Below are 23,673 nucleotides of genomic sequence, written 5' to 3' on the forward strand. Positions count from 1 at the left end.
ATGCCATGTGTGAGGGGCTTAGCTGGCCATCTAGATTCTTCCCAGACCCAGAAGCTCCATGACTGACAGCAGAGACCTCTCTTGCTCACTGCGAGACCCTGAACACCTACACCAGGCCAAGTAAAAACATAGCTTAAGAAATGTCTATTGAGTGGGCAAATGAAGAAATACCTTAAAAAATGCCTAGGTGTCCAAATTACCTCTTCACCACCGTACCCTGCCTTGACATGAGAAATGTGTTCCCTGTAATTGACAAAGGAAAAAGCTTATGATGCAAATAAATGCTCACTGAGATGATGGTTAAGCAGGAACCCAAGCTTCAATGCAGATGCAGTGGATTGACAAGAAGGACTGAATGGTTCTCAGAAGCTACCCAGGAGTGGCTGGAGCCCTGAGGGTGAGGAGAAGGTGCAGGAATATCAGCCAAACAGACTGTCACAAGGAAGTGAAAGGGAAAGAAAACAACCAGCTGTCAAAAGTTTTGTCTGCTTAACCTCCCAACAATGCATAAAAACAGAAGCGACAACCCTATTCACAAAGCAGTTTGCAGATGCATGTATTCCCTTTCTTTTGCATTTAAATAAGGAAAATAAAGTTGATGATATGATAGATAGATATTTCATCAAATATATCAACTGGTGTATCAAGTCCACATTCAACATGACTATACTACTGTTTTTAATATACTGTAAGGATCTAGTGGGGCTAACAGAAAGTAGGTTTTCATATCCAGAATCAACATTTGTTTGAAAACCTGACGTCTGAATGAAAGACAATTTTTATTAAAAAAAAAATCCCTTGAGTACCCAACGGCTTGCATGCTATACATGGAGTGGAGTGTGAATAATGCCTGAAAGACTTAAATCACTCATGCAGTCCAAAAGAAAATGCCGTGGTACACAGTCCAAGTGAAAGCAGCACCGTGGCAAAAATCTCCTCTGGGACTCAGACAAACAAGTTCATTCTGCATTGCAGATGCGTTCTGTCCCACAGTTAACATCACAAGAAATTCAGATCAAGAAATTATTTCTTAAAAATAATCAAGACAAGAAGTGTATGCACAACACCATGATTTTCTGCTCTAACAGAATTCCAACTATTTGCCTTTCATCTGGAGGAAGACGCTCCAGTTAGCTTCCCCAATTAATCCCCTGCTGTTACGTTAATAGTGTGATTCAGTATTTTGTTCTAATTGATTTCATTCTTTCATCTTTTCCTGTATTTCAGCCCTCTGTAGTTCCCCTAGCATAAGGAATGCTAAATTTGGCAACACTGTCACATAAACAGTGGACTAAAGTCTAGCTATGTTTTGTCCAGGAAACTCTGCTAATATGTTCACCCTTCCATCACCCCCTGCCATTTGTGTCGTGATATACATGTGCGTGTGTGCACATGCAGATGCCCTCGCGTGCACACACACGTTAATTATGTGTGTGCTCTCTGGGGTCACAGTGACTAGGATATGAAAATGTGTTTCCACACACTCCATCCTCCTGAAGGATTCGCTGACATTAAAATACACTCTTCTATTTCTTCTAAAACTGGGTGTAACTAGAACATATTCTAAAAATAATTTCTTCCCCTCCCCTCCCTAGAAGCCAAAATAGCACATTTATTTTTTCCTACACCACCTACTCCTCTTTAAAAGATGTTTCACAAAATCTTAGCACTGAAAGGAACATTAAACGACCATCTGCATGATTTTTACTACCAGATCAAACACGATAAATGAAGTCAATAAGAATATTTACTGCTGAATTAACTACCCATTTTCTTCAAATCCTCAACTTTTCCAATTAGCTTAAGCTTCGCAAACTCTACATTAAAAACACATTAAAATGTAGAGTTATTATTATTTTGTAAGCCCTCACGTTTGGGTATTTTTTCCAAAAAAAAAAATCAATGAAATCATGGGAATTACTGCTCATTGCTTTGTCCTAAACAAGGACCAATCAATCTAGACTATTTCCCCAATTTAGCTGTCAACAAGACTGAAGACATAGCTTTAGAATAACTTGCCAGCAAAACACATGCATATACTGTCATTTCTTTTCAAGTATAATCTAAAAGGACCAATTTACACACTCAAAATATTCAATTAACAAGATAACTGTTTTACTTGCTCCCTCAAGGGTCCTGCATACCACTCAAGACAATCTTCTGTTTAGTAGGGCTGATCTATCCTGTGTTATGTCTGTAAATAGTATATTTAAGCCAGGTTTATCTCTAAATCATAAGAACGGATCCAATTTTTAAACACTTGGGATTTTATTTTGCTCCTTTTTGTTTCAAGGGAGGGTATGGGCAATGAAGGGAAATAAGAGAGATGTGTGGAATGAGACTAATTCAGCAGGAAAGAACTGCAAGCAAGAAAATATATTGCTCAGGATGGTTGTAATTTGGTTTGAAAGTCCCAGGGATGATGCAACTCCAGGATCATTCTTTGTTTCCTACTAATTTCAGGTTGCAAAAGGACAGCAATGTGAGACAACAGAAGGGAGTGAGTGTTGGGTAGTTTCAATAGGACTTGGCAGCTCCCCATAGATGGGTTAAAACGCGGCTCTGAGCACATTGCTAATAGTGTCAGTCACAAATAATATGATTCTGCATGGTTTTTGTATCTGGGTCTGATTTTGGTTTATTCTGGGAACAAGCCAATCTGTCAGCCAGGCAATGAGGAAAGAAAAAACCAGTACTGCCTCATATTGCCACCTGCTGGCTGTTCATGGAATCACATACTCATTCCTTCTAGGAGGAACTTCCTGTTCTACCAAAACAAAGACAAAACAAAACTCTAGCTTATTAAACACAGAATGACATGCAGGTCCATAACTTACCATGAATATGCTAATATTTGAAAAGACTAGGATTTACAAACCATAAATAAGCTTTCCATTTATCCTTTTTTTCACCATAGTGAAATTATGGTTTTTACAAGTAAATCCAAGCTGAGTGCTATTCCCAATCATGAGCTCAGTGACAGGAGAATGTATGATAGTTCTATAACTGAAAACATTGCCATTTTCTTCCTTCCTAACAACCAAACTTCTAAAGTATTCTTCGCTATGGTGATGAATCTATATCAGCACTGAAAAGGAAATAGGGCAGAATTTTTTAAATTCCTCCTGCCTTTGTCCAGAACACAAATTTTATAGCTGGCAGGCTGAAAGGCTCATCACTGCTGACTTGGTTATGATTCCTTAGAGAGCAGCGGTCTCCCTCAACTCCACCAACAATGGAAGTGATTTCCCTCATGAGTCTGAAATGTTGGCTATGCAGCCCTGTGTGGGGAGGCTGTGGAAGCAAGAAGACAGACTCCAGGATCTACAAGTCCTTACTTATCCGCATACTTCATCCTGGGCCCAGCTATAGCCTACACATAATCAGTGGCATATCTCAGCTACTCAAGTAGGCATCATGACAAAGCACTGTGGGGAAGCAGAATTGAAGTCAGTCAGAAAGTTCCTGAGATTCTGGTCCTTTATGGTTCATTTTCCATAGTGGACACAGGAAGAACGGACTACACAGCCTTCTCAGTGTAAAGGAAAATCCACAATGAGATACAATAAGGGGGCCAAAGGGCAAACGTGCCTCAGCAGGCAAGCGCAGTAAGTATTAGAGGCCAGGGGTCAGAGGTCACCCTCACCACAAGCCACACGCTGCGTCGGGCAACCGGAGGATCAAAGAGGAAAGGAAAAGTAGTGCCCTCAAAGAAGCTTACAGTATTTGATGAAACTGTTATCGTCTCCACTTGTTCAGAGCGTTTTCTTCACTTCCAGGAGTCTACATTTTGTGACGAGGGCCTATTTTTCCTGGAAAGAAGTACTATTTATTCTGACTTAGGGTTTCTAAATCTTTCACCTCACCCTCTCCTTCAGATAGGTATCAACATGTCACCACCCCATTTAATGTTACTTAGAGCATCAAAATAAATGAGATATTATATATCTCTAGATGCATATAATGTGTGACTACAAATGCCGCCACACCTATAATCTAACCTTTTATTTCCAGCCTCCCCTGGTGTCTAAAAGAATGCTAGCTATAAAATAGAAGCTCAATAAATACCAGTGATTGAGAAGGACATTGGAGAGAGAGAGAAAGACCGAAGGCCTTTGATTCTATGTTGCCATGCTGCTGTAAATAAAGCAAAACCTCACGTGAATGGCAAGCTTTGCCTTTAAAGATACTGCAAGCTACTTCTGAGTCTCAGGAAGGGTAGCTGCAAAGATGTCGTAGTAAGGCAAATGTGAGGCTGAGATTTTTAGGGATGAAAAGTGTGAGGGAAAGTAAGAGAGCCACAAAGCTGAAAGAATGGAATCTTATTTAATACTGACTTTTTGGGGCGCCTGGGTGGCTCAGTTGGTTGAGTGTCCGACTTCGGCTCAGGTCATGATCTCGAGGTTCATGGGTTCGAGCCCCGCATCGGGCTCTGTGCTGATAGCTCAGAGCCTGGAGCCTGTCTTCAGATTCTGTGTCATCCTTTCTCTGACCCTCCCCTGCTCGCTCACTCTCTCTCAAAAATAAAACATTAAAAAAAATTTTTTTTAAATATTGACTTTTTCTATCACAGAGGATCCGAACAGCACAGAACCTGCAATACTAAAGAATACGGAGAACCAGGAAAGCTAGAAAGTGGCTGGCTACTGCGAGGAGAAAATTTAGGAATGGCGGGAAAACTCCTAACTTGCCCCATTCCACAAGGCCAGAGGAGAAGCCACGAAAGCCAGGCCAACAAGAGAAGGAAATCGGCTGCATGTTGGGCACTTCAAAAAACCAGTTTGCCTCCAAACACTGACTTTCAAAAATACCATATCGAGGGGCACCTGGTAGCTCAGTCAGTTAAGAGCCTGACTCTGGAGTTCAGCTAAGGTCATGATCTCACGGTTTGTGAGATGGAGCCCCGGAGACAGCTTGGGACTCTCAGGCCCCATCTCTCTCTGGCTCTCTCTCACAAATAAAAAATAAATGAACAGATAAATAAAACATTAAAAATGTAATACTGAAAAAAGGACTAAGGAACAAGTATTTGATACGAGTTGGCAATGGCCTTCCAGGCCATTCAGTTGAAGGTACACTGTATGATTTCTGTGTTGTGAGTTGTGAAGTTCACCCCAAGTAACTTAATGTTGAAGTCAGGCACATTTCTATAACACTGGGGTCAAATTTTCCTTGAGTCCCTGATGAAGCAAAGAAAAACAAGAGCATCTCTCTGTAATTAGGGTAAACACAAGCCATCATCCAGGCAGAGACACTTTGAGACTAAAAGGGATAGTATATTAATAATTATTCTGGGCCAACAGGCATCACCTGGCTCAGTCCCTAGCAGAACAGAAGGCAGGACCACTCTACCAAGCACCCTGTGAACCAAGGAATGACAAGTCTTCTCATTTAATAGGCCAAGCACATGGGGCAAAGTCCAGGTAGACCTCCGGCATGCTAGAGACTAGAGAAACCGTTTGGCAAACACTTAAGAGTGAAGAGGAAGTCGCACGTTGTCAGGAACTGAAAAACAGATATGGCTTAAAGCCAAAAATTCATAACACAGCACACCAGGTCCTCCACAGGTAGGTTCAGACCGCCTCTCCACTTCATCTTACATCCGTCATTCCTACCCGCGACAACAGCTCGCTGCCTCGGGCCTGTGGGGGTTCTCTGATGTAGTTTCCACAGAACCAGCCTCCTGTTGTTCAACCTGCATCACTCCTCCTCACCCCCATCCCCAGCATCACTTCCCTAAGGAAACCCACGGAACTCCTTCGCTTCAGCTCTTTATCAGGCTCCTACGTCACCCTGCGTTTCCCCATTCAAGGCCCTTCCCACTCATATTTTACTCATCTAACACTTGCCTTTGCCTAGTCTGTTCAGTGCTCTTTTCCCAACTAGGCTTTGCATAGAGTTAGTTCTGATCAAACATTTACTGACTGAATGAATGAATTGGGAAAGTGAAATGATCCTTTTGCCGGCAACTAAGTTTCCAAGGTAAAAACTGCAGGTAATATACTGGTTAGTTAAAAGCAGAAAAAATTTAAAAGAGAAGAATGAGGCCCTTGACTAAGTACTTTTCTGAATGAGCCTCTCATTTCAAGTATAGTGGTTGCTAGTACCCCTGAGGCATTAATGGGCAGAAAGAGCGGGAGACCACTGAGGAGGCCTACCTCAAGGTGACATTGGCCTCTAGTGGATAGAATTGAGAATACAGCAGTTCCAAGTAAAAGATGCCCTGTGGCAGAAGCAATTACAGAAGGAAATGAAAATCCCTAAGTTTCTTTAGCTTTTCACTTCTGTCATGTAAGCTGATTTTTTCTCCCATGAAGAGAATAGCCTACTGTCACAGTTTTTACCTCAATGAAATATTTAGCATTCTGAACATCAGTGTCTAGAAACACATTCCCATCAGAGCTCCTGTGACAGCTGGTGAGGGAGATTTTATACAGAGCCCGCACAGGAGTCAATTTTACTACCTTGATTCCTTTATCCCTAAATAATCTTTTCCAGCTTCCTGGTGGTTTTCTCGGGATTGAAGGCTACCAGACACTCTTGAGAGAGAGATGCTTTTTACACCACCTGCTATTCTAGGGTAAATACCTACGTGACAAGGAGAGACATACACTGACCAAAGAAGGGATGGGTTAAAGTGAGGACAGGGTGCAAACATGAGGTGTGAAGATACGAAGCATTTTGCCTCTTAAGCAAATCAGACGGGGAGGCGCTGTTCAACATCATCTCTCAACAGTTCTCTCCTCAGCACACAGTCTGATTTTGGACTGTGCGCTGGGTTGCGCTCCATTCCACAGGGGTGCTCCTAACCTCTTCCTGCTCACTGAACAGCTGTTCATCACTTTTTACTCCCCAGGTTTTAGGATAATACAGCACACTTGCTCTACTCCCGTCTTTATAACATCTTTGAACATTCCTGGCTCTTTACTTGCATGCAGGCTGTTGCTCAGGAAAGAAAAATCTCTGGAACCACAATAACTGCCTCAGTAGAAAGTGAGCTCAGGGGTGCCTGGGTGGCTCAGTCAGTCGGTTAAGCATCCGACTTCGGCTCAGATCATGATCTCACAGTCTGTGGGTTCGAGCCCTGCATCGGGCTCTGTGCTAAGAGCTCAGAGCCTGGAGCCTGCTTTATCTTCTGTGTCTCCCTTTCTCTCTGCCCCTCCCCCGCTCACACTCTGTCTGTCTGTCTCTCTCAAAATAAAACAAAGACATAAAAAATTAAAAAAAAAAAAAAAAAAAAAGAAAGTGAGCTCAGAGAGGGAAAGGGGGTGGCACAGAGGTGTGGTCCCCCACCAGGCAGAGGGACAACAGGGGACACTATGAGGGCAGCTGCGCACTGTCCCTGCATGTGCTCTCAGGACTGAGGCTGAGAGGGAAGGAGGCTGAATTCTTTAATCAGAGACATCCCAACTGAAATGTACAAACAGTCCATGCTCCCCAGTAAAATGTAAATCTCAGAGAGTGGCCTCGATTCCCCTCCAGCAGGAACAATATATTTTTTTAAGCATTAAGAACCACATGCCCAATCATGGTAAAATAGCAGTGCTCAGATCAGATTTATACAGGAAAGGTACTTCTGAGCACTTCATTAAAAGCTGTTTCCCCAAACACCTGTAATCCCTACACGTGTAAAACAGATGGCAGCCACGCTCACATTTCAATTAAGTGGAACTGTACCACCAGCTGGCATCACAGAGTCTGCAGAAAGAGATGCAATCCTAGGTACATTTTAAAAGCCCGTTAGCTCATACACTATCCCTCCCTTTCACCGTTTTAATTTTTGCCAGCACTCAATGCCAGGCACCCTGTCCTTCTGCCAAACCTCTGCTGAGAATGGAGTATCAAACGGAGAAGTCCCAAGGGGAGTCGCACAACAGGACGGCAGGTCAGAGACCTGTCCTAGGGAACCTTCTAAGGAACGTTTTGGTTTAAGTGAGGGCCTCCACCCCAGACCCCTACCCCCCTGGACCCCTCCACGATACCTACCATTTCCTTGAATGCACTTTCAAGAGCCCCGATGACCAGGCACTCATGCGGAATCTTCTTCTCGGTAAAGAAGCGCGTCGGTGGGGTGCTGGGGGAGCCCGGGGCCCCCACGCCCCCACGGAGCGAGGCTGCGCGGGTCAGAGTCCGGCTGTTGGCGGGTGTGTTCTCGGGCTCCTCGCCCAGGCAAGTGGGCGGAAGGACGGCCGAGTTCTTGAGGATCTCCACGATGTCCTGCAGCTGCTCCGTGATGTGGTGCTGCAGCAGGCGGGAGGCCACCACGGCAGCCCCAGACCCTGCGTGACCATCAAACAGCGACCAGTAGTGACAGGAGACGCCTTCTGATTCCTGGGGGAGGGAGGCGACAGGGAGTGAGAACCGCGATGGCCACTGCCCCAGGGTCACACTGGAGCAGCAAGGCACGGTGCATCCCCTTGGTCATCTGTCTTTGGCCAACGGTTGAGGGGGCAGGCGGTGGAAACATGGCAACAAGATTCAGAGAAGTGTCCCAGACTTGTCACTGCTGTTACCCACCCAAGGGGTGAGCTGGTCCCTGCCTCTCTGCCTAGGGGAGGAGCCCAGCCTCCCATGCAAGCTCTGTCAGCACTCTAGGGCAAGATCCACTTTGATCAGATGCGCTGGTGTTTGAGCTAGAACTCCACGCCAGACCTAAGTCTTTAGGAGCCAGCTTTAACACACAAGCCTCACTTGTCTTCCACAACCCCAGAACAACCCTGGCCTGGATGGCCTGGAGTCTCTGGAGAAAGTTAACCTCCTTTTCCAGGTTCAAGGGGAAAGAAGTAGACCCATTTTTCCCCTTCAGAGCCTTTTCACTCTCAGATAATTTTGCCCCATCTTCTTTGCTCTACATCCTATATTTTTAGAACATGTTTTTTCCTTAGACACCCAGTCTAAGATGCAGCCAATTCAAATCTCCTTATTTCCTGTCTCCCTCAGTTTCCCAGCTGGTACACAGCATCTTTGTTTCCTTTTCGTACCCTGAAGCTACATGTCCTCATGGCCCCTCATCTACCATGGATTTTGTCTGAGTTATTTCTAAACTATTTCAGATGAATGTTTTTGAGAAGCATGTTTGAATTATATGTGCCTAAGATCTTAACTATAATATCAGTCAGTTAAGTGTCTGACTCTTGATTTTGGCTCAGATCATGATCTCATATCTCCTGGGTTCAAGCCCCATATAGGGCTCTGCACGGACAGCATGGAGTCTGCTTAGTATTCTCTCTCTCCCTCCCCCACTCATGCTCGCTCTCAAAAATAAACTTTAAAAAAATCATATAGAAAAATAAGAGCTTTAATTTATTAAATAGCTAAGGTACATAGGTAATAAAACAGGTAGGGTGCATATAATATCCACTTTGGACTACTAAGCTTATCTGTAGCACAGCAATAAATACTGAATCATTTTTCTAGTTCAAGTCATTCAATAAAATTCTTTTGGTCTATCCTAGAACAATGCTAGAAGACACTCTATAGTTATGGTGACATATGCCATTACTCCATGTGTGCCCTTTAAATTTTGCTTTCATTCAATTCTGTGCCATGTGCTGAGATAAAATAGTTGTTTTTTAGTCAATAAATACCGAGTGTTCCCTATGTGACAGGCATAAAATGGATATTGGGGATAAAAAAAATTGGCTGAAAGAGATATCAGACATGGTCTGAACGTAATGGTCTGAAGACAGACACTGATCAAATGATCACACAAACGTTAACATCACAGTTCTGCTGGGGGCACCTGGGTAGCTCAGTTGGTTAAGCGTCGACTTCAGCTCAGGTCATGATCTCATGGTTCGTGGGTTTGAGCCCCATGTCGGGCTCTGTGCTGACTGCCAGCTCAGAGCCTGGAGCCTGTTTCAGTCTGTGACTCCCTCTCTCTCTGACCCTCCCCTGCTCATGCTCTCTCTCTCTCAGAAATAAATAAAGCATAAAAAAAATTCTTTTTTTTTTTTTTTTTTTAAAACGATTACAATTCTACTCAGGGCTACAAGGAGAGATTCTTAGCGCTGTGAGGCCAGCATACAGAGGGGCACTTTGGAGGAGGCTTCCTGGGGACAGGAGTGCTAAGCTAAGAGCCGTTTGGAAGTTCATAAAATAACAAGGGGAGAGGAGAGACCACCAGGCAGTAGAAACAGCAGGCGCCAAGTTCCTGTGGTAGGAAGGTGCATGACAATCGAGAGGAGACTGAACCATGGCCATGCGGCTGAATAGAGGAGTGAAGCAGGAAAGGGGAGGGGGGAAGAGATGAGGCCAGAGAAGGACGTGGCAGCCAGACCACTCAGTCCTTCCAGAGCACACAAAGGATCTTGTCTGTAGCCTAAGAGTAACAAAAAGCCATTGACTGAGCTGGGGATGACACACCTGATTTATGTTTCTAAAAGATCACTCAGGCTATGCTGTGAGCATTAGGAGAGTGAAAGTGAAGATGTCAGCTAGAAGGTGAAGAACACCCTAAAAAGGCATTCAAATTCAGGCAGTAACAACTAATGAATGACTACAAGCACCATACAACAGAGGAATAAGCACTCCCACTCAGAGGGCAGTAGAAAGAACAAGGACATCAGGATTCAAAGATCTGAGTCTTCATGGCATCCTCAATGCCGATCAGTGGGAGTGGGAGGCAGAGCAGGGTCACTGGCTGTGTCACTCCATCCCTGTCACTTACCACCCTTGGGCCATGGTTGCCTAAAAAGTAAAGGGCAGGTGATGGCTATCTTACAGGGAGTGGGGATTTAGCAAGGTTAAATGGTAACTTACGCCAAGTGAGCAGCTATGTAATACATCTCACTGATGGGTCACTGCTATCGCTACCAGAACAGTACGATCATGGGGAAGAACTTCCGTTCTTCACCAACTTGAGAAGCTTCCCTAGAAGAGTCCGATGCCTCTGCTAGCCGCAAAAGTCCAACAGTCGGGAAGTATAGATCCATGTGAACTGGGGGAGTGGGGGAAGAAGCTGGACCCTGAAGACAGGCTAAGAAGAATGTGGATGGAGTGAGAGCTGATACGGCAGCCAGCTGAGGAAAATATCAGGAGGCTGAGGTCATGCGGCCGCCTCTGGTATATGCTCACCTGGTGTCTACTCTCCCTTCTTCCTCAATACAGATTCCGCTACAGCTCCCCACCAGCCCTGACCCCCTTGCAGCTTTGTGTGCTCACATGATGCCATGCTGTCCAGTTAACTCCAAGTAGAAGGCTCCTGGGTGGGGCTTCTGGGAAAGCTATGGTTTTCCTGATAAAAGGGACGATGCAGGTGGCCTGACCTTCCCCCCCTTCCTCTTGCCTGGGTCACAGAAGCAATGCCGGGAGGTAGAGTAACCCTCCTGCAGAAATGGCTGAAAGCTGTAGCTCAATGTGGAGGGACTGGAAGTCTGAAGGAGCCCGAGCCCTTGGGGCCTCATTGGGATGGTGCACAGGCCCTCAAGAGCCTGCTTCTGGGCTCCTTATCATGTGGGCTTCGTGACATTTTGAGAAGCCACTGTTGCTAGTTTCTGTAACAAGAGCTGGGGACATGGAGATGAAAGGATGTGCGTGTTTATCTAGTATCCTGGGACTTGGGGCATGGGCGGCAGGAAGGAGGAGTGTGAGATAAGGAAGGCATGTGTGCGTGCGTGTGCACGCACGCGCGCGCACACACACACACACACACACACACACACACACACACACACACTCAGAATCAGAAGTACGTAGAAGTGGCTATCCACCAGGAATAAAACTGAACCCCCTGGAAAATGTTCCGAATTTAGGGCATCTGTGGCTCGAATGGAGTCAGTCTATGAATCTCTATTTTCACAAGCCTCTGAAATGTAGCATTTCCTCTTATTATGAATGCAAGGCAACAAGGCACAGTGGGGTGAGCAGTTCCTTGATTGGTCACCAAGAGAAATAATGCACGGTCATTCCACACATCCTGAATTATTGTTTATGCTTGTCATTACTTCGCAATGATAGCAGTTATTAATCTTCCCACTAGCTCTCGTCATTTGCTGCATTAGTAAAGTACCTATTGCCATATTGCATCCTCACAACTAGGGAAAAGTGGTAAAAGAAAAGGATTTCTTGCTTATCATATCTAATTCCCCAAATGTCTTGAGGCTGGCTGGGAAAAGGACACACACACAGTCCTTCTGCACCTGGTTCAAATGGAAACTCAGCAAACTTATCTTTGAGGAAGCTGCGGCTGGAGCCAGCAAGGGATGAAATAGGAACAATTGTGTCAGTGTGCGGGTACAGATTCTGTTACACCCAAGTATCATGTTTCTAGAGTCATGATTTGAATCAAAGAAGATCAAACCCCATGAAATAACAATGCTACTGTTTTTAATATCTATTTTTGAGAGAAGGAGAGGGAGGGGGGGAGAGTGAGTGAATGAGTGAGTGAGAAAGAGAGAGAGAGAGAGAGAGAGAGAGACAGCGTGAGCAGGGGAGGGTCAGAGAGAGAGGGAGACACAGAATCTGAAGCAGGCTCCAGGCTCTGAGCTGTCAGCACAGAGCCCAATGCAGAGCTCGAACCCATGAATGATGAGATCATGACCTGAGCGCAAGTTGGTCGCCTAACCAACTGAGCCACCCAGGCGCCCCAATATTACTACAATTTTTAAAAAGCAACTGTGAAATTTTTCTGACAAGTAATCCAGCCATTTCCTTCACCAAGGCAAAGCGTTCTGAAGGCACTGCAACACCAACCAGCTGACAAAATATCCGGGCAATTTTTAAGCAGTCAAGAGAAACCCTGGTTTGGGGCACTTCTTAGGCAGGGCCCACAAGAGCTCGACACCCTGCTTTCAAGAACACCTTTGTGCAGGACTTTTAGAAACTCTGATGTAGCTGATTGTTAAAATGCAATTAATAACTTTCACAGCTAAAACTTGTAAGACATAATTTTTTCACAAAGAAAGTTTGTTTCTTACTAAAGACTGAATAAATCTAGCCCCTGATGCAGGGACTACCTCCCTCCCTCCCCACCCCCCAAACCCCCCATCTCTGAAGGCGAGGCCATACCACTGAGCGTTTATAAAGCTCCCCAGGGGAATCTAAAGAGGGGCCAGAACTGAGAACTCCTGCTCTAACAGAGCCGGGGCCACTAAACAGTGAGGAAACCCTCATCCCAGTCTTACATCTGTCATCAGGTGTTCGTGTGACCTTGGACGACAGTTACATCTCCCTGAACTGACCAGACCCACAGCATCCAAACTGTGTTTCTGGGCTCTGAAGTGGGATCTTAGGGAAGAGGAAGTTCAGTAGGTGCTTAAATGATTAGTCCTCTGACTATTAATTCAACCAGAGGAGCACAGGATTTATCAGTTATAAACGTCAAGGTTTTTGCAAAAGACAAAAGGCTTCAACTGTTTAAAACCATTTTTGAGAGGCACCTGGGTGGCTCAGTTGGTTAAGCAGACAATTTTGGCTCCGGTCATGATCTCACGGATCAGGAGTTCGAGCCCCACATCAGGCTGCCTGCTGTCAGTGTAGACCCTGCCTCAGATCCTCTGTCCCTCTCTCTCTTTCTCTGCCCCTTCCCTGCTCATACTCGCGTGCATTAAAAAAAATTTTTTTTAATGTGTATTTTTGAGAATGAGAGAGAGTGTGAACAAGGAAGGGAGGGCAGAGAGAGGGAGGGAGACACAGAATTAGAAATAGGCTCCAGGCTTTGCACTGTTAGCACAGAACCTGATGCAGGGCTCGAACCCAGGAACCGTGAAATCATGACCTGAGCTACCCAGGTGCCCCCCAAAATAAACATATTTAAAAAACCATTTTTGAAAGGCTTTGAAGTAAAACCAAGTTCATCAAGAGATTTCAAGATCTTCAGTGTCTTTCTCTGGCAGGAAACTTAAAGCAAGTGATACATTATTTGGGAAACTACAACCACAAAGTAGGCCCTCCCCACAGCTCTGAAAGCCTCAGAGATCATACAGTCACAAGAACACCGAGTTACAGGGCTAGAGCACCCTTCCCATCTCTTAACAAACCTAACATGGCTAGCAGTATTCTAAATGCTTTACAAATATTAGCTCACTCAATCCTACCACAATCCATCCTACAAGTAGCCACTCTAGGAGGTGTGCTTATCATTCCCAATTTATAGAGCAGGGAAGGGGAGGGACAGAGAGTGTAACTGTTTGTAGTTCCCACCTATGAAGGGAAGCAGCTGGTAGCAGGCCCCACGCTCTGAGCCATCAGTCCCCGAGCTAAGCTGAATGCCCCCACGCACATGCTGCCCCCAAACAACACCCACCACTCGGATCTGCTTCTATCCTTTGCAACCTGAGCTGTAACCAGAGTGATTTTTTTTTTGTTTTAAACACAACATCTGGCCTTATTTCTTAGGCCAGCCTAACCCCTCCTCCAGGGGCTAGCTCCAGTCTATGAGCCCCCGTGTGTCATATCTGATGTGATCCCTGCCTTCCCATTCTGTCACTCCAGACCCACCCACCAAGCCGCAGCACTCGCAGCTCATCACAAACCACAGTGGTTTTCCTTGGTGCACCTGTGAGATTCTAGGACCCTGGATCCAGGACCCTGCCTATATCAGGACCACCAACAAGGATCAAGAGAGAGGGTACCGGAGAGGGAGTAATCTCACCCCATCCTTTGCCTGACCTCCGACCTATCTCTCAGTCATCATCTTAAGTATCACCTCCTCCTCGAAGCTCCCACTGCACCCTGAGCCCACCTCTACCACAGCATCCATCAAATTATGCATGTCTGTCTGGTCACCTGCTTGAGCAGTGATAAACTGAAAGAAGATTCTGGAAAAGGGGAGCAATGGTTAGGCAATGAAAGTGAAAAGGGGACTCTATGTGGTCCATGTGGACAAGTGGCCTAATTAAGACCAACCTTGAGGGCTAGGTCAGGTTTGGGGGAGATTCTGGAGTCCAGGAAGACCAAGGAGCTTCAATCTGAAATGCCTCTGTACTGAAGAGCAAGGTGACAGTGGGCTTCAGGAGCACCAACCCCATGGCATTCTACAGTGTGCTGCAGGACAGAAGCACTGGAATTAAACAGGCTCACAGAAAACTGTCCTGAGGCACAGAGGGCAAAGAGAGGAGGAATCGATGGGCCTGGAGAGGAGATTAATGACTTCACAAGACATTTCAAAGATCAGTAAGAGGCTGGAATGGACTGTGCCGTGTTTGAAATGGAATCAAGATTATAACCGAAAATACAGATCTACTTTGAAAAGTGGCATGATCAAATAGGATGTGCCATGCATTTATTCTGAAAAGGATATAAGGACCGCCTTCTCCCCCACCCTCTTCTTGATTCAAAACAATGCCATCAGGTGGGAATGTCTGGTTTGATGCAGAAAATCAGACCTGAGAACCCTGAGGAAAGAACCACTCCTAAATGTCACACCAGCATCGAGGGCCTACATTAATGTCAGGGGAGAATCTACAGGAAAGGTCTGCAAGATCACACTAGTGTGAACACCATGCTTTTAAACTGTCTCGACATCTTCAATTTAACTGCAAATGCATCTCTGTTTCATCGCTGGACAGAATGGAACCTTCAGTGGCTCCCCACTGCCCTGGGTCTCCTAGAGGCTCATATGGCTTAAGGCCCCCACTTGATCTAGTTGCTTCTCTCTCTCCAGTGTCCTCTCTAGCTCCTTCTCAGTGGTGCTGGGCAGCCTAGACCTAGGGCCCTGAGGATCCCACAGGTGTGCCAAGGACACTGCACTGCCCTCTCTGGCCGTACCTGACTCATGGCCCTATGGGACCAGGTTGAAACACAAGTGCATGTTACTCTCTCCTAAGCTATGGAGCCTTATTTCTCTCCTCAAAGGAAGATTAAAAACAAACAAACACACACCATATTCTACTCCCTAGAGGGTAGAACTGTTGCAAACCACACACTTTCTCCCGTGTCCTGCTAGGATGTACGATCCCTTCCTGCTAGTTAGGCATGTTGGTGGGAACATGGACAGCTGTGTTCTCAAGCAAAGGTACCAGAAGAGGAAGGGAAGGCAAGGCCATGGCTCCTTTCAACATCCTCTGCACCCACCCCACCGTTACCACCACACATGCTCACCCTCCCACAGCCAAATTCACCACCCACCCCACATGGTTAGTCACTTTAATTTTTTTAATGGTCCCCCCCACCCCGAGAGGGAGAGAGACAGCATGAGCAGGGGAGGGTCAGAGAGAGAGAGAGAGAGATACAGAATCTGAAGCAGGCTTTAGGCTCTGAGCTAGCTTTCAGCACAGAGCCTGACATGGGGCTTGAACCCACGAACCGTGAGATCATGACCTGAGCTGAGGTCGGACACTCAACCAACTGAACCACCCAGGCGCCCCTGGTTAGTCACTTTAGAAGGAAGGAGTACCCCTCCAGTTTGGTTTCAGCGCAGAGAAGAACATTTTGAATTTACATGGTACATGCACAGGGTTTTGGGTTTTACATTATCTAATAGTCCAAAGGTTACTTTGTCACTGGTGTCAGTATACCCAATGTGCCAAGACTGGTTTTTTTTTATTTTGAAAGTTATTGTTTTTTAATTTTTTTAATGTTTGTTTCATTTTGAGAGAGCATGAGCAAGGGAAAGGAAGAGGGGGGGGAGGGGGGAACACAGAATCCAAAGCAGATTGCAGTCTCTGAGCTGTCAGCACAGACCCGATGCAGGGCTCGAACTCATGAATCGTGACATCATGACCTGAGCCAAAGTCAGACGCTTAACTGACTGAGCCATCCAGGTGCCCCACCAGGATTATTTTAAAAGCTTGGTAATTTACATGCACTTACAAATGAGTTAATACAAACAAATCCTATCTCCTGTGATATATGTCTTAGCACAAAAAAAAGCACAGGCTTTAAATCAAGACAAACCTGGGTTCAGGAACTTACAACTATACGATCTTGGGCATATTTCTTAATTCCTCTCACAGATTTCCTTATTTCAAAAACAAGATTAAAGGAGGACACCGTAAGGATTCATTCATTTAATATATGTCTTGGAGTCTCCTCTTCAGGTACCAGGCTTATGCTGGGCACTGGGGAAGTAGCACAGAAGAAGGAAAACCATAGTTCCCAAACTTCTGAAGCTAACAGTCTAGAATGAGACCAGGTAATCGCAAGTGTGCTAGAATGAGGAAGTGGATGGTGCCACAGAGTGGATAATATGTATTAAATGTGCAGACAGTCACAGGGTATGCAAGGAGGGAAAGAGTAGGACTATAGAGAAATAACATGAAGAAATGATCTGCAGTGATGGGAATTTGTACCCGGATTGCAGTGATGTTTATCTGAATCTATGCATATGTTGAAATTCATAAAACTACACACCAAAGGTTGATCGTACATATAATCTTTTTAATGTTTATTTTTGAGAGAGAGAGACAGACAGACAGAGCAGGAGTGGGGGAGGGGCAGTGAAAGAGGGAGACACAGCATCGAAAGCAGGCTCCAGGCTTTGAGTAGTCAACACAGAGCCTGACACAGGGCTCAAACCCACAAACCATAAGATCATGACCTAAGTCGAAGTTGGACACTTAACTGAGCCACCCAAGTGCCGCCATATAATTTTTAAAATAATAAAATATATAGCAGTGTCCAGCATATACAAGAGCAAACAAACAAAATGAGATTAGTAACTGCCTGGTACTATTAGATGGCCTGGGGGGTGGGGGGGACAGTGAGCAGGCAGGGAGCAAGCAGTAAGAGTCCCTGAAACAGAGGGACCAAGCTCCTTACTCTCAGCTCTGCCACATGGGGTGCTCATCAACTTCCGTTACTTCTATTCTTCTTAAATTACTTCCCCTATGAGACGTCTGAGTTCTACGCACACCTAATGATTACCTACCATGTTTAATCTCTACCACACCGCCATAAAATGGGCCTCATTGTCCTATTTTACCAATGATTTAACCAGGACACAGTTAAGTAACTGTTCTGCTATGTGGTAATGCCACAATATGAACCCAGTCCTTTAGAGTCCAAGTTAAGGCATCTTTCCAATTTCCTAGTACATACAACTTTATGTCATCATCTCCCTGGCTCCTGTTACTCTGTAGCATTTAGCACTTCAGTACTATTTTACTTTGTTGCTTATTAGTAACTGCATACACATCCTGGGCCATCAGCCAATTATCAAAGCTTCTGACAAGGGGACTTGAATTAATCTCTGCTAGTATCAGAAAACGGGCACAGGGCACCAGTCCAGGATCAAGGTTCTACATCTGAAAAAATCAACCATTGCAAATTTAGGGTAACATGCTCTTGACATAATACCTTTCAAAATTACTAATATTGAGACAAATGTCTACCTTGCTTTTGCTCCAGATGAACAGGAGTTTAAACTTGTACTCGACTTTAAGAAAAGCAGTATCAAACCCTTTTCTGACTTACCACACACTTAAACTTGGCAGAAATTATTTACGTCTTACAAAAGAGTAACTCTGCATTACTGTTTCCAATTGCATTCTGACTTACTGCACACACACCACCCCCACCATAAAGAAAAAAAAAGAGCATAAAAAAGTTTTGGGGCACCTGGGTGGCTCAGTCAGATAAGCAGTCAACTCTGAATTTTAGCTCTGGTCATGATCTCACAGTTCATGAATTCGAGCCCTACATCGATCTCCATGCTCATAGCGCAGAGCCTGCTTTGAATTCTCTGTCTCCCTCTCTCTCTACCCCTGCCCTGCTCATGCTCCCTCTCTCTTTCAAAAATAAATAAACTTTAGAGGCACCTGGGTGGCTCAGTCTGTTACACGTCCAACTTCGGCTCAGGTCATATCTTGCAATCCATGAGTTTGAGCCCCGTGTGAGGCTCTGTTGACAGCTCAGAACCTGATGCCTGCTTCGGATTCTGTCTCCCTCTTTCTCTCTGTCCCTCCCCTGCTCACGCTCTGTCTTTCAAAAATAAAGATTAAAAAAATTTTTTTTAAATAAACTTTAAAAATTTTTAAGAAAAAGTCTTGTATGCAATTTACAACACACACACACACACACACACACACACACACACGTTCCCACCCCTTTTCAGGAATACACCTGCAGCCAGATAAAAGGAAGATTTCAGAAGGTGACCAATTGGGAGATTACAGTTCACAGTTTCCCTTTCTCGTTGCTCTGAAGTAGGCCAGGGTTACATCTTCCTTTTTCAAAAGTTGTAGGAACAGATTTTTAATAATATTTGCCTATTTCCTTTTTCCCATTTTCTTGATCATCTCTAAGGCCAGAACTTAAATTAACAAGTTCTAAGTGGGAAGGGCCCCCTGGGCATTTCAACAGACCGAAGATGGCTCCAAACAGAAATACAGCTGCCAAGCCAGCTACGGACATCGTTTCTGATATATGCAGCTTGCATCCATTCAGCATCAGGGGTAATGACAGCACAGCTAATCAAGGTGTCAAAAACAAGTAGCCTAAATGTTAGCCCTATCGAATAAGGAGCCACATTACACGCACCTCAACTCTGGGGAGCCCATGGGCAAAAGAGCCTTCATGAGTCATCTGGGAGGCTGTGGAGAAGCCCCTCTTCTGGTATGCTCACAAAAAAGGGGAGAATCTAGATAAAACCTCAGACATTTCCTGAGGAGCCTGAGAGAAGTGCTGAGATATGAGGCAGGAAACATAAAGAAAACCAAGGAATGAGGCTTGACACATTTGTACCCATGTGAAGACGCCAGATACCCTCCGCTCTTACTCCCTGCACAGGGTGCCAAGAGTGTGCCCCTTTCTCTCCCTCCCTCCACGACACAGCACGCAAAGCTTGGGGGAGTTAAAAAATGCTCAGCCAGCACGTAAGAGGAAAATGATAAATTCTTTCCTGTGTTTTCTCCTAAAGCTGGAGAAGAAACGAAGCTTTGCTAGTTTCTCCAAGAGACTGCCACTGGCGCCCTCACGTGGTAAGTTAGACGGCTCCACGTCAAGTGTGGAACAGTGGTGCCCTCACACACACACTGGCTCTGGCATATTGTGACTCATGCTTGATACGTGTGCCCCCAACTAAGTGGCCTTGTGCATTATATGATTAAGTTTTTAACTAAATCATCCCTCACCAAGTGGACAAAAGGTTTTGTTGTTTTTTTTTTTTTAAACCTCTGCATAGAAATTGATGGAAAAGGTGACAAATAAGAACATGTCACAGCTGGCACATCTTACTCTAAGTCATGACAACCTAGTCATATCTGACAATAGTAATAGTCATTCTAATCAAAAGTTTCTGACATGCTCAGAGAGACAGATGAAATACAGAATTATACTTGTTATTGTTAATGATGAATTCTGCCTTGCGGTATTAGCTAACGGGAACATGAAGTCTTTGCTCTTAGCAAGAAAATAAATGAGTTACTGTGGGAAAAACAGAATGATGCCTGGCATATAATAAAAATCCTATGACTGGTAGCTGTTGTTATTTTAAAATATTGCCTTTTATTTAAAAAAAAATTTTTTAAATGTTTTATTTATTTCTGAGAGAGACAGAGAGACAGCGTGACGAGCAGGGCAGGGTCAGAGAGAGAAGGAGACACAGAATCTGAAACAGGCTCCAGGCTCTGAGCTGTCAGCACAGAGCACGACACGGGGCTCGAACTCACGAACCGTGAGATCATGACCTGAGCCGAAGTTGGATGCTCAACCAACTGAGCCACCCAGGTGCCCCTAAAATATTGCCTTTTCATCTTTACTGCCTTTAAATTATTTTTAAAAATATTTAATATATTTTTATAATTACTGAATATATGTATGAATATATAGTAGTATAGTTATATATCATTAAATAAATAAGTTGGGGGTACATACTCAAGAAATTGTCATTTTAAAATAATTTTTTTTTTTTTTAAATTTTTGAGAGAGAGAGAGAGAGAGAGTGCATGCACACACACAAGCAGGGGAGAGGCAGAGAGGAAGAGAGAATCCCAAACAAGTTCTGAGCTGTCAGCAGAGATCCTGACCCAGGGCTCGAAATCATGAACTGTGAGATCATGACCTGAGCTGAAGTCAGATGCTTAACAGATTGCGCAACCCGGGTGCCCCTCAAAAACACTGTCTTAAACTGGTGGTTTGGAGATTGCTACTCTAGAAATAATTTTCAGCAGAGACAAGTGGTGTCCCCTCTTAGCTGTCTTCCCTGAAGATAAAAGTAACTGGTCATTTGACACGCGCCTTCCCTTCCCTACACCAAACAGTTCTGTAACTTAGAAAATCTAAGGAGGGGCCATATGAACAGGAAGTGAGCACCATAAAGGTGGAAATCCCTCTTTGAGTTAAGTCCCATGGCTGATTTTACAAAAGGCTTAATATGAGCACAGGATTTTCTGGGCTCCCTCCTTTCTCCCTGCAAAGAAGGATTACTCTCTCCCGTTGGGCAGTCAGAAAGTTGCCATGTTCTTCTCATTCCCTACTCTCAGCCACTATACGGCTTGATATCCATAGTTTCTGGCCGGTTTTCAAGGTATCACAACGAAGATGATAATTCAGAGTCTAAAGGATGTGATTTAGGCATTTCATCCACAGTGCTTTATTGAAATCTCCAGTTCTGATCCTCAGGGTAACACAGCAAAGAGAGAAAGCAAATGACCAAGCATATATGCAGGAAACATGAGGAACTTTGTAAAAGTTGTTGCTGGGGCCCACCCTCTATTCCTGTGTGCTTGGCATCATGTCCTGGCAGTGTACTTTGTTTTTACCATACCTTGTTTCAACTAAATTATTAAGATGTTTTTGTTCCCTATAAGGAAAGAGTGCTGAATTTCATATACTGAAATGAGGGCTGCTTCCTCCTAAGGATCCGATTACATGAAATGCAGATTTCTTTGTTTCAATTCCTCCATTTTATGAGATAGTTAGATGTAGGATACATTTAGTAAGTTTGGTTTTTGTTTTCGAATGGCAGTTTAGTCCCTTTATAAAGTTTTTATTTTTAAAATATTTCATTAAAAATTATTTATTCAAATATAATTAACATACAGTGTTATAGTTATTGCTGACGTAGAATAGAATGATTTAACAATTCTACACATTACTTGGTGCTCATCAAGATAAGTGTACTTTTTTTTTTTTTTATTTCTAGGAGAGAGAGAGAGCGACAGCGTGAGCAGGGGAGGGTCAGAGAGAGGGGGAGTCACAGACTGAAACAGGCTCCAGGCTCCGAGCTGGCAGTCAGCACAGAGCCCGACGCGGGGCCCGAACCCACGAACCGCGAGATCATGACCTAAGCGAAAGTCGGACGCTTAACCGACTAAGCCACCCAGGCGCCCCAAGATAAGTGTACTCTTAATCCTCTTTATCTATTTCACCCCATCTCCCCACCCACCTCCCCTCTGGTAGGACCACAAGTTTATTCTCTGTACTTGAGTCTTTTTTTTTTTTTTTGGTCTCTTTGTTGTTTGTTCATTTATTTTGTTTCTTGAATTCCACATATGAGTGAAATCATAGGTATTTGTCTTGCTCTGACTGACTTATTTCACTTAGCATAATACCCTCTAGGTCCACCCATGCTGTTGCAAGGGTCAAGATCTCATTCTTTTTCATGGCTCGGCAGTATTCGCTTATATACATATACCACCTCTTCTTTATCCATTCATCTATGGATGGAGACTTGGGCTGCTTTCCTATCCTGGCTATTGTAAACAACACTGCAATAAACATAGAGGAGCATATATTTTTCAAATTCATGATCTCATTTTCTTTGGGCAAATACCCAAGAGTGGAGTTATTGGATCATGTGGGAATTCTATTTTTAATTTTTTAGGAACCTCTACACTGTTTTCCACTGTGGCTGCACCAGTTTGCATTCCAACCAACAGTGCACGGGAGTTCTTTTTTCTTCACATCCTCACCAACACTTGCTATGTTTCTGTCCCATTTTATTTCATTCTGTCCCATTTTAAAAACAGTACTAAGTAAATATTAATTTCTGAGAGCTAAGACATATAAAGTTTGTGACAGTTTGGGTTGTGCTTGGTTTATTCTAGACTCAAAAACTAGCTCAGGAATGATCTCAAATTATTATTTAATATATTAAAAACCTATCCCTAAATGAGGTTACAGTAAAAGCATAAGTAATGTGAAATAATATTGAAATGTGCTACAAACTCCACTTAGAACAACAGATAATATTAACTTAGCACTTACTACATGTGAGGCACAATGGCACTTTTCATATTTTTAATCATTTAGTCCAAACAACCCGATAAGGTAGGAGCTAATATTCCCCATATACAGATGATAGAACAAAGGCATGGAGAGGTCAACTCATTTGCATGAGGTGACTAACATCTAGTAAGTGCAGCGGTAGGATTCAAACTTAGACACACATTATTATTCAGAAGGCTTTTTCTTCTTGCCATGGTTTCATGCAGACAATGGTTTTTCTAGAAGTTAGCAAGAAAAAGTGGCCTTTAAGGACGTTAAGATGATAAACCATTTTGTTTCCATTCTGTCCTTCACCAGAGTAAGAGCTATTATCCAGTTGCTAAGCTGATGGGACAGAGTACTAAATCACTTCTAAATCATAAAAGAAATCATAATAGAAATGAAAAGATATGTAGCATCAAACTATATTGAAATTGTACACACCATTAGGAGTTATTCCTGCTTTATTTCAGCCTTTTCCAAGAGGTTTCCCTGCCACATGTCAAATAGCTCATGGATAAAGAGGCAGCCTGTCACAAGAGGCCAGGTTGCCTGAGTTGACTCCAAGTTCTACACTTTACATCG

At 44.1% G+C, this 23,673-nt stretch overlaps 1 protein-coding gene across 1 annotated transcript in view; it reads right to left on the reverse strand.

The window, feature by feature from the left end:
- PPM1H (protein phosphatase, Mg2+/Mn2+ dependent 1H) overlaps positions 1-23,673 on the reverse strand; it is a 257,588-nt gene that overhangs the window by 124,777 nt on the left and 109,138 nt on the right. Inside the window, exon 3 of the mRNA XM_039256219.1 lies at positions 7,987-8,331. Coding sequence (XP_039112150.1) covers positions 7,987-8,331 — 345 coding nt within the window. The remainder of the gene's footprint in view (positions 1-7,986; positions 8,332-23,673) is intronic.

This window comes from Hyaena hyaena, unplaced genomic scaffold, assembly GCF_003009895.1.
Source record: "Hyaena hyaena isolate Hyena2069 unplaced genomic scaffold, ASM300989v1 scaffold_565, whole genome shotgun sequence".
In the NCBI taxonomy this organism is placed as follows: domain Eukaryota; kingdom Metazoa; phylum Chordata; class Mammalia; order Carnivora; family Hyaenidae; genus Hyaena; species Hyaena hyaena.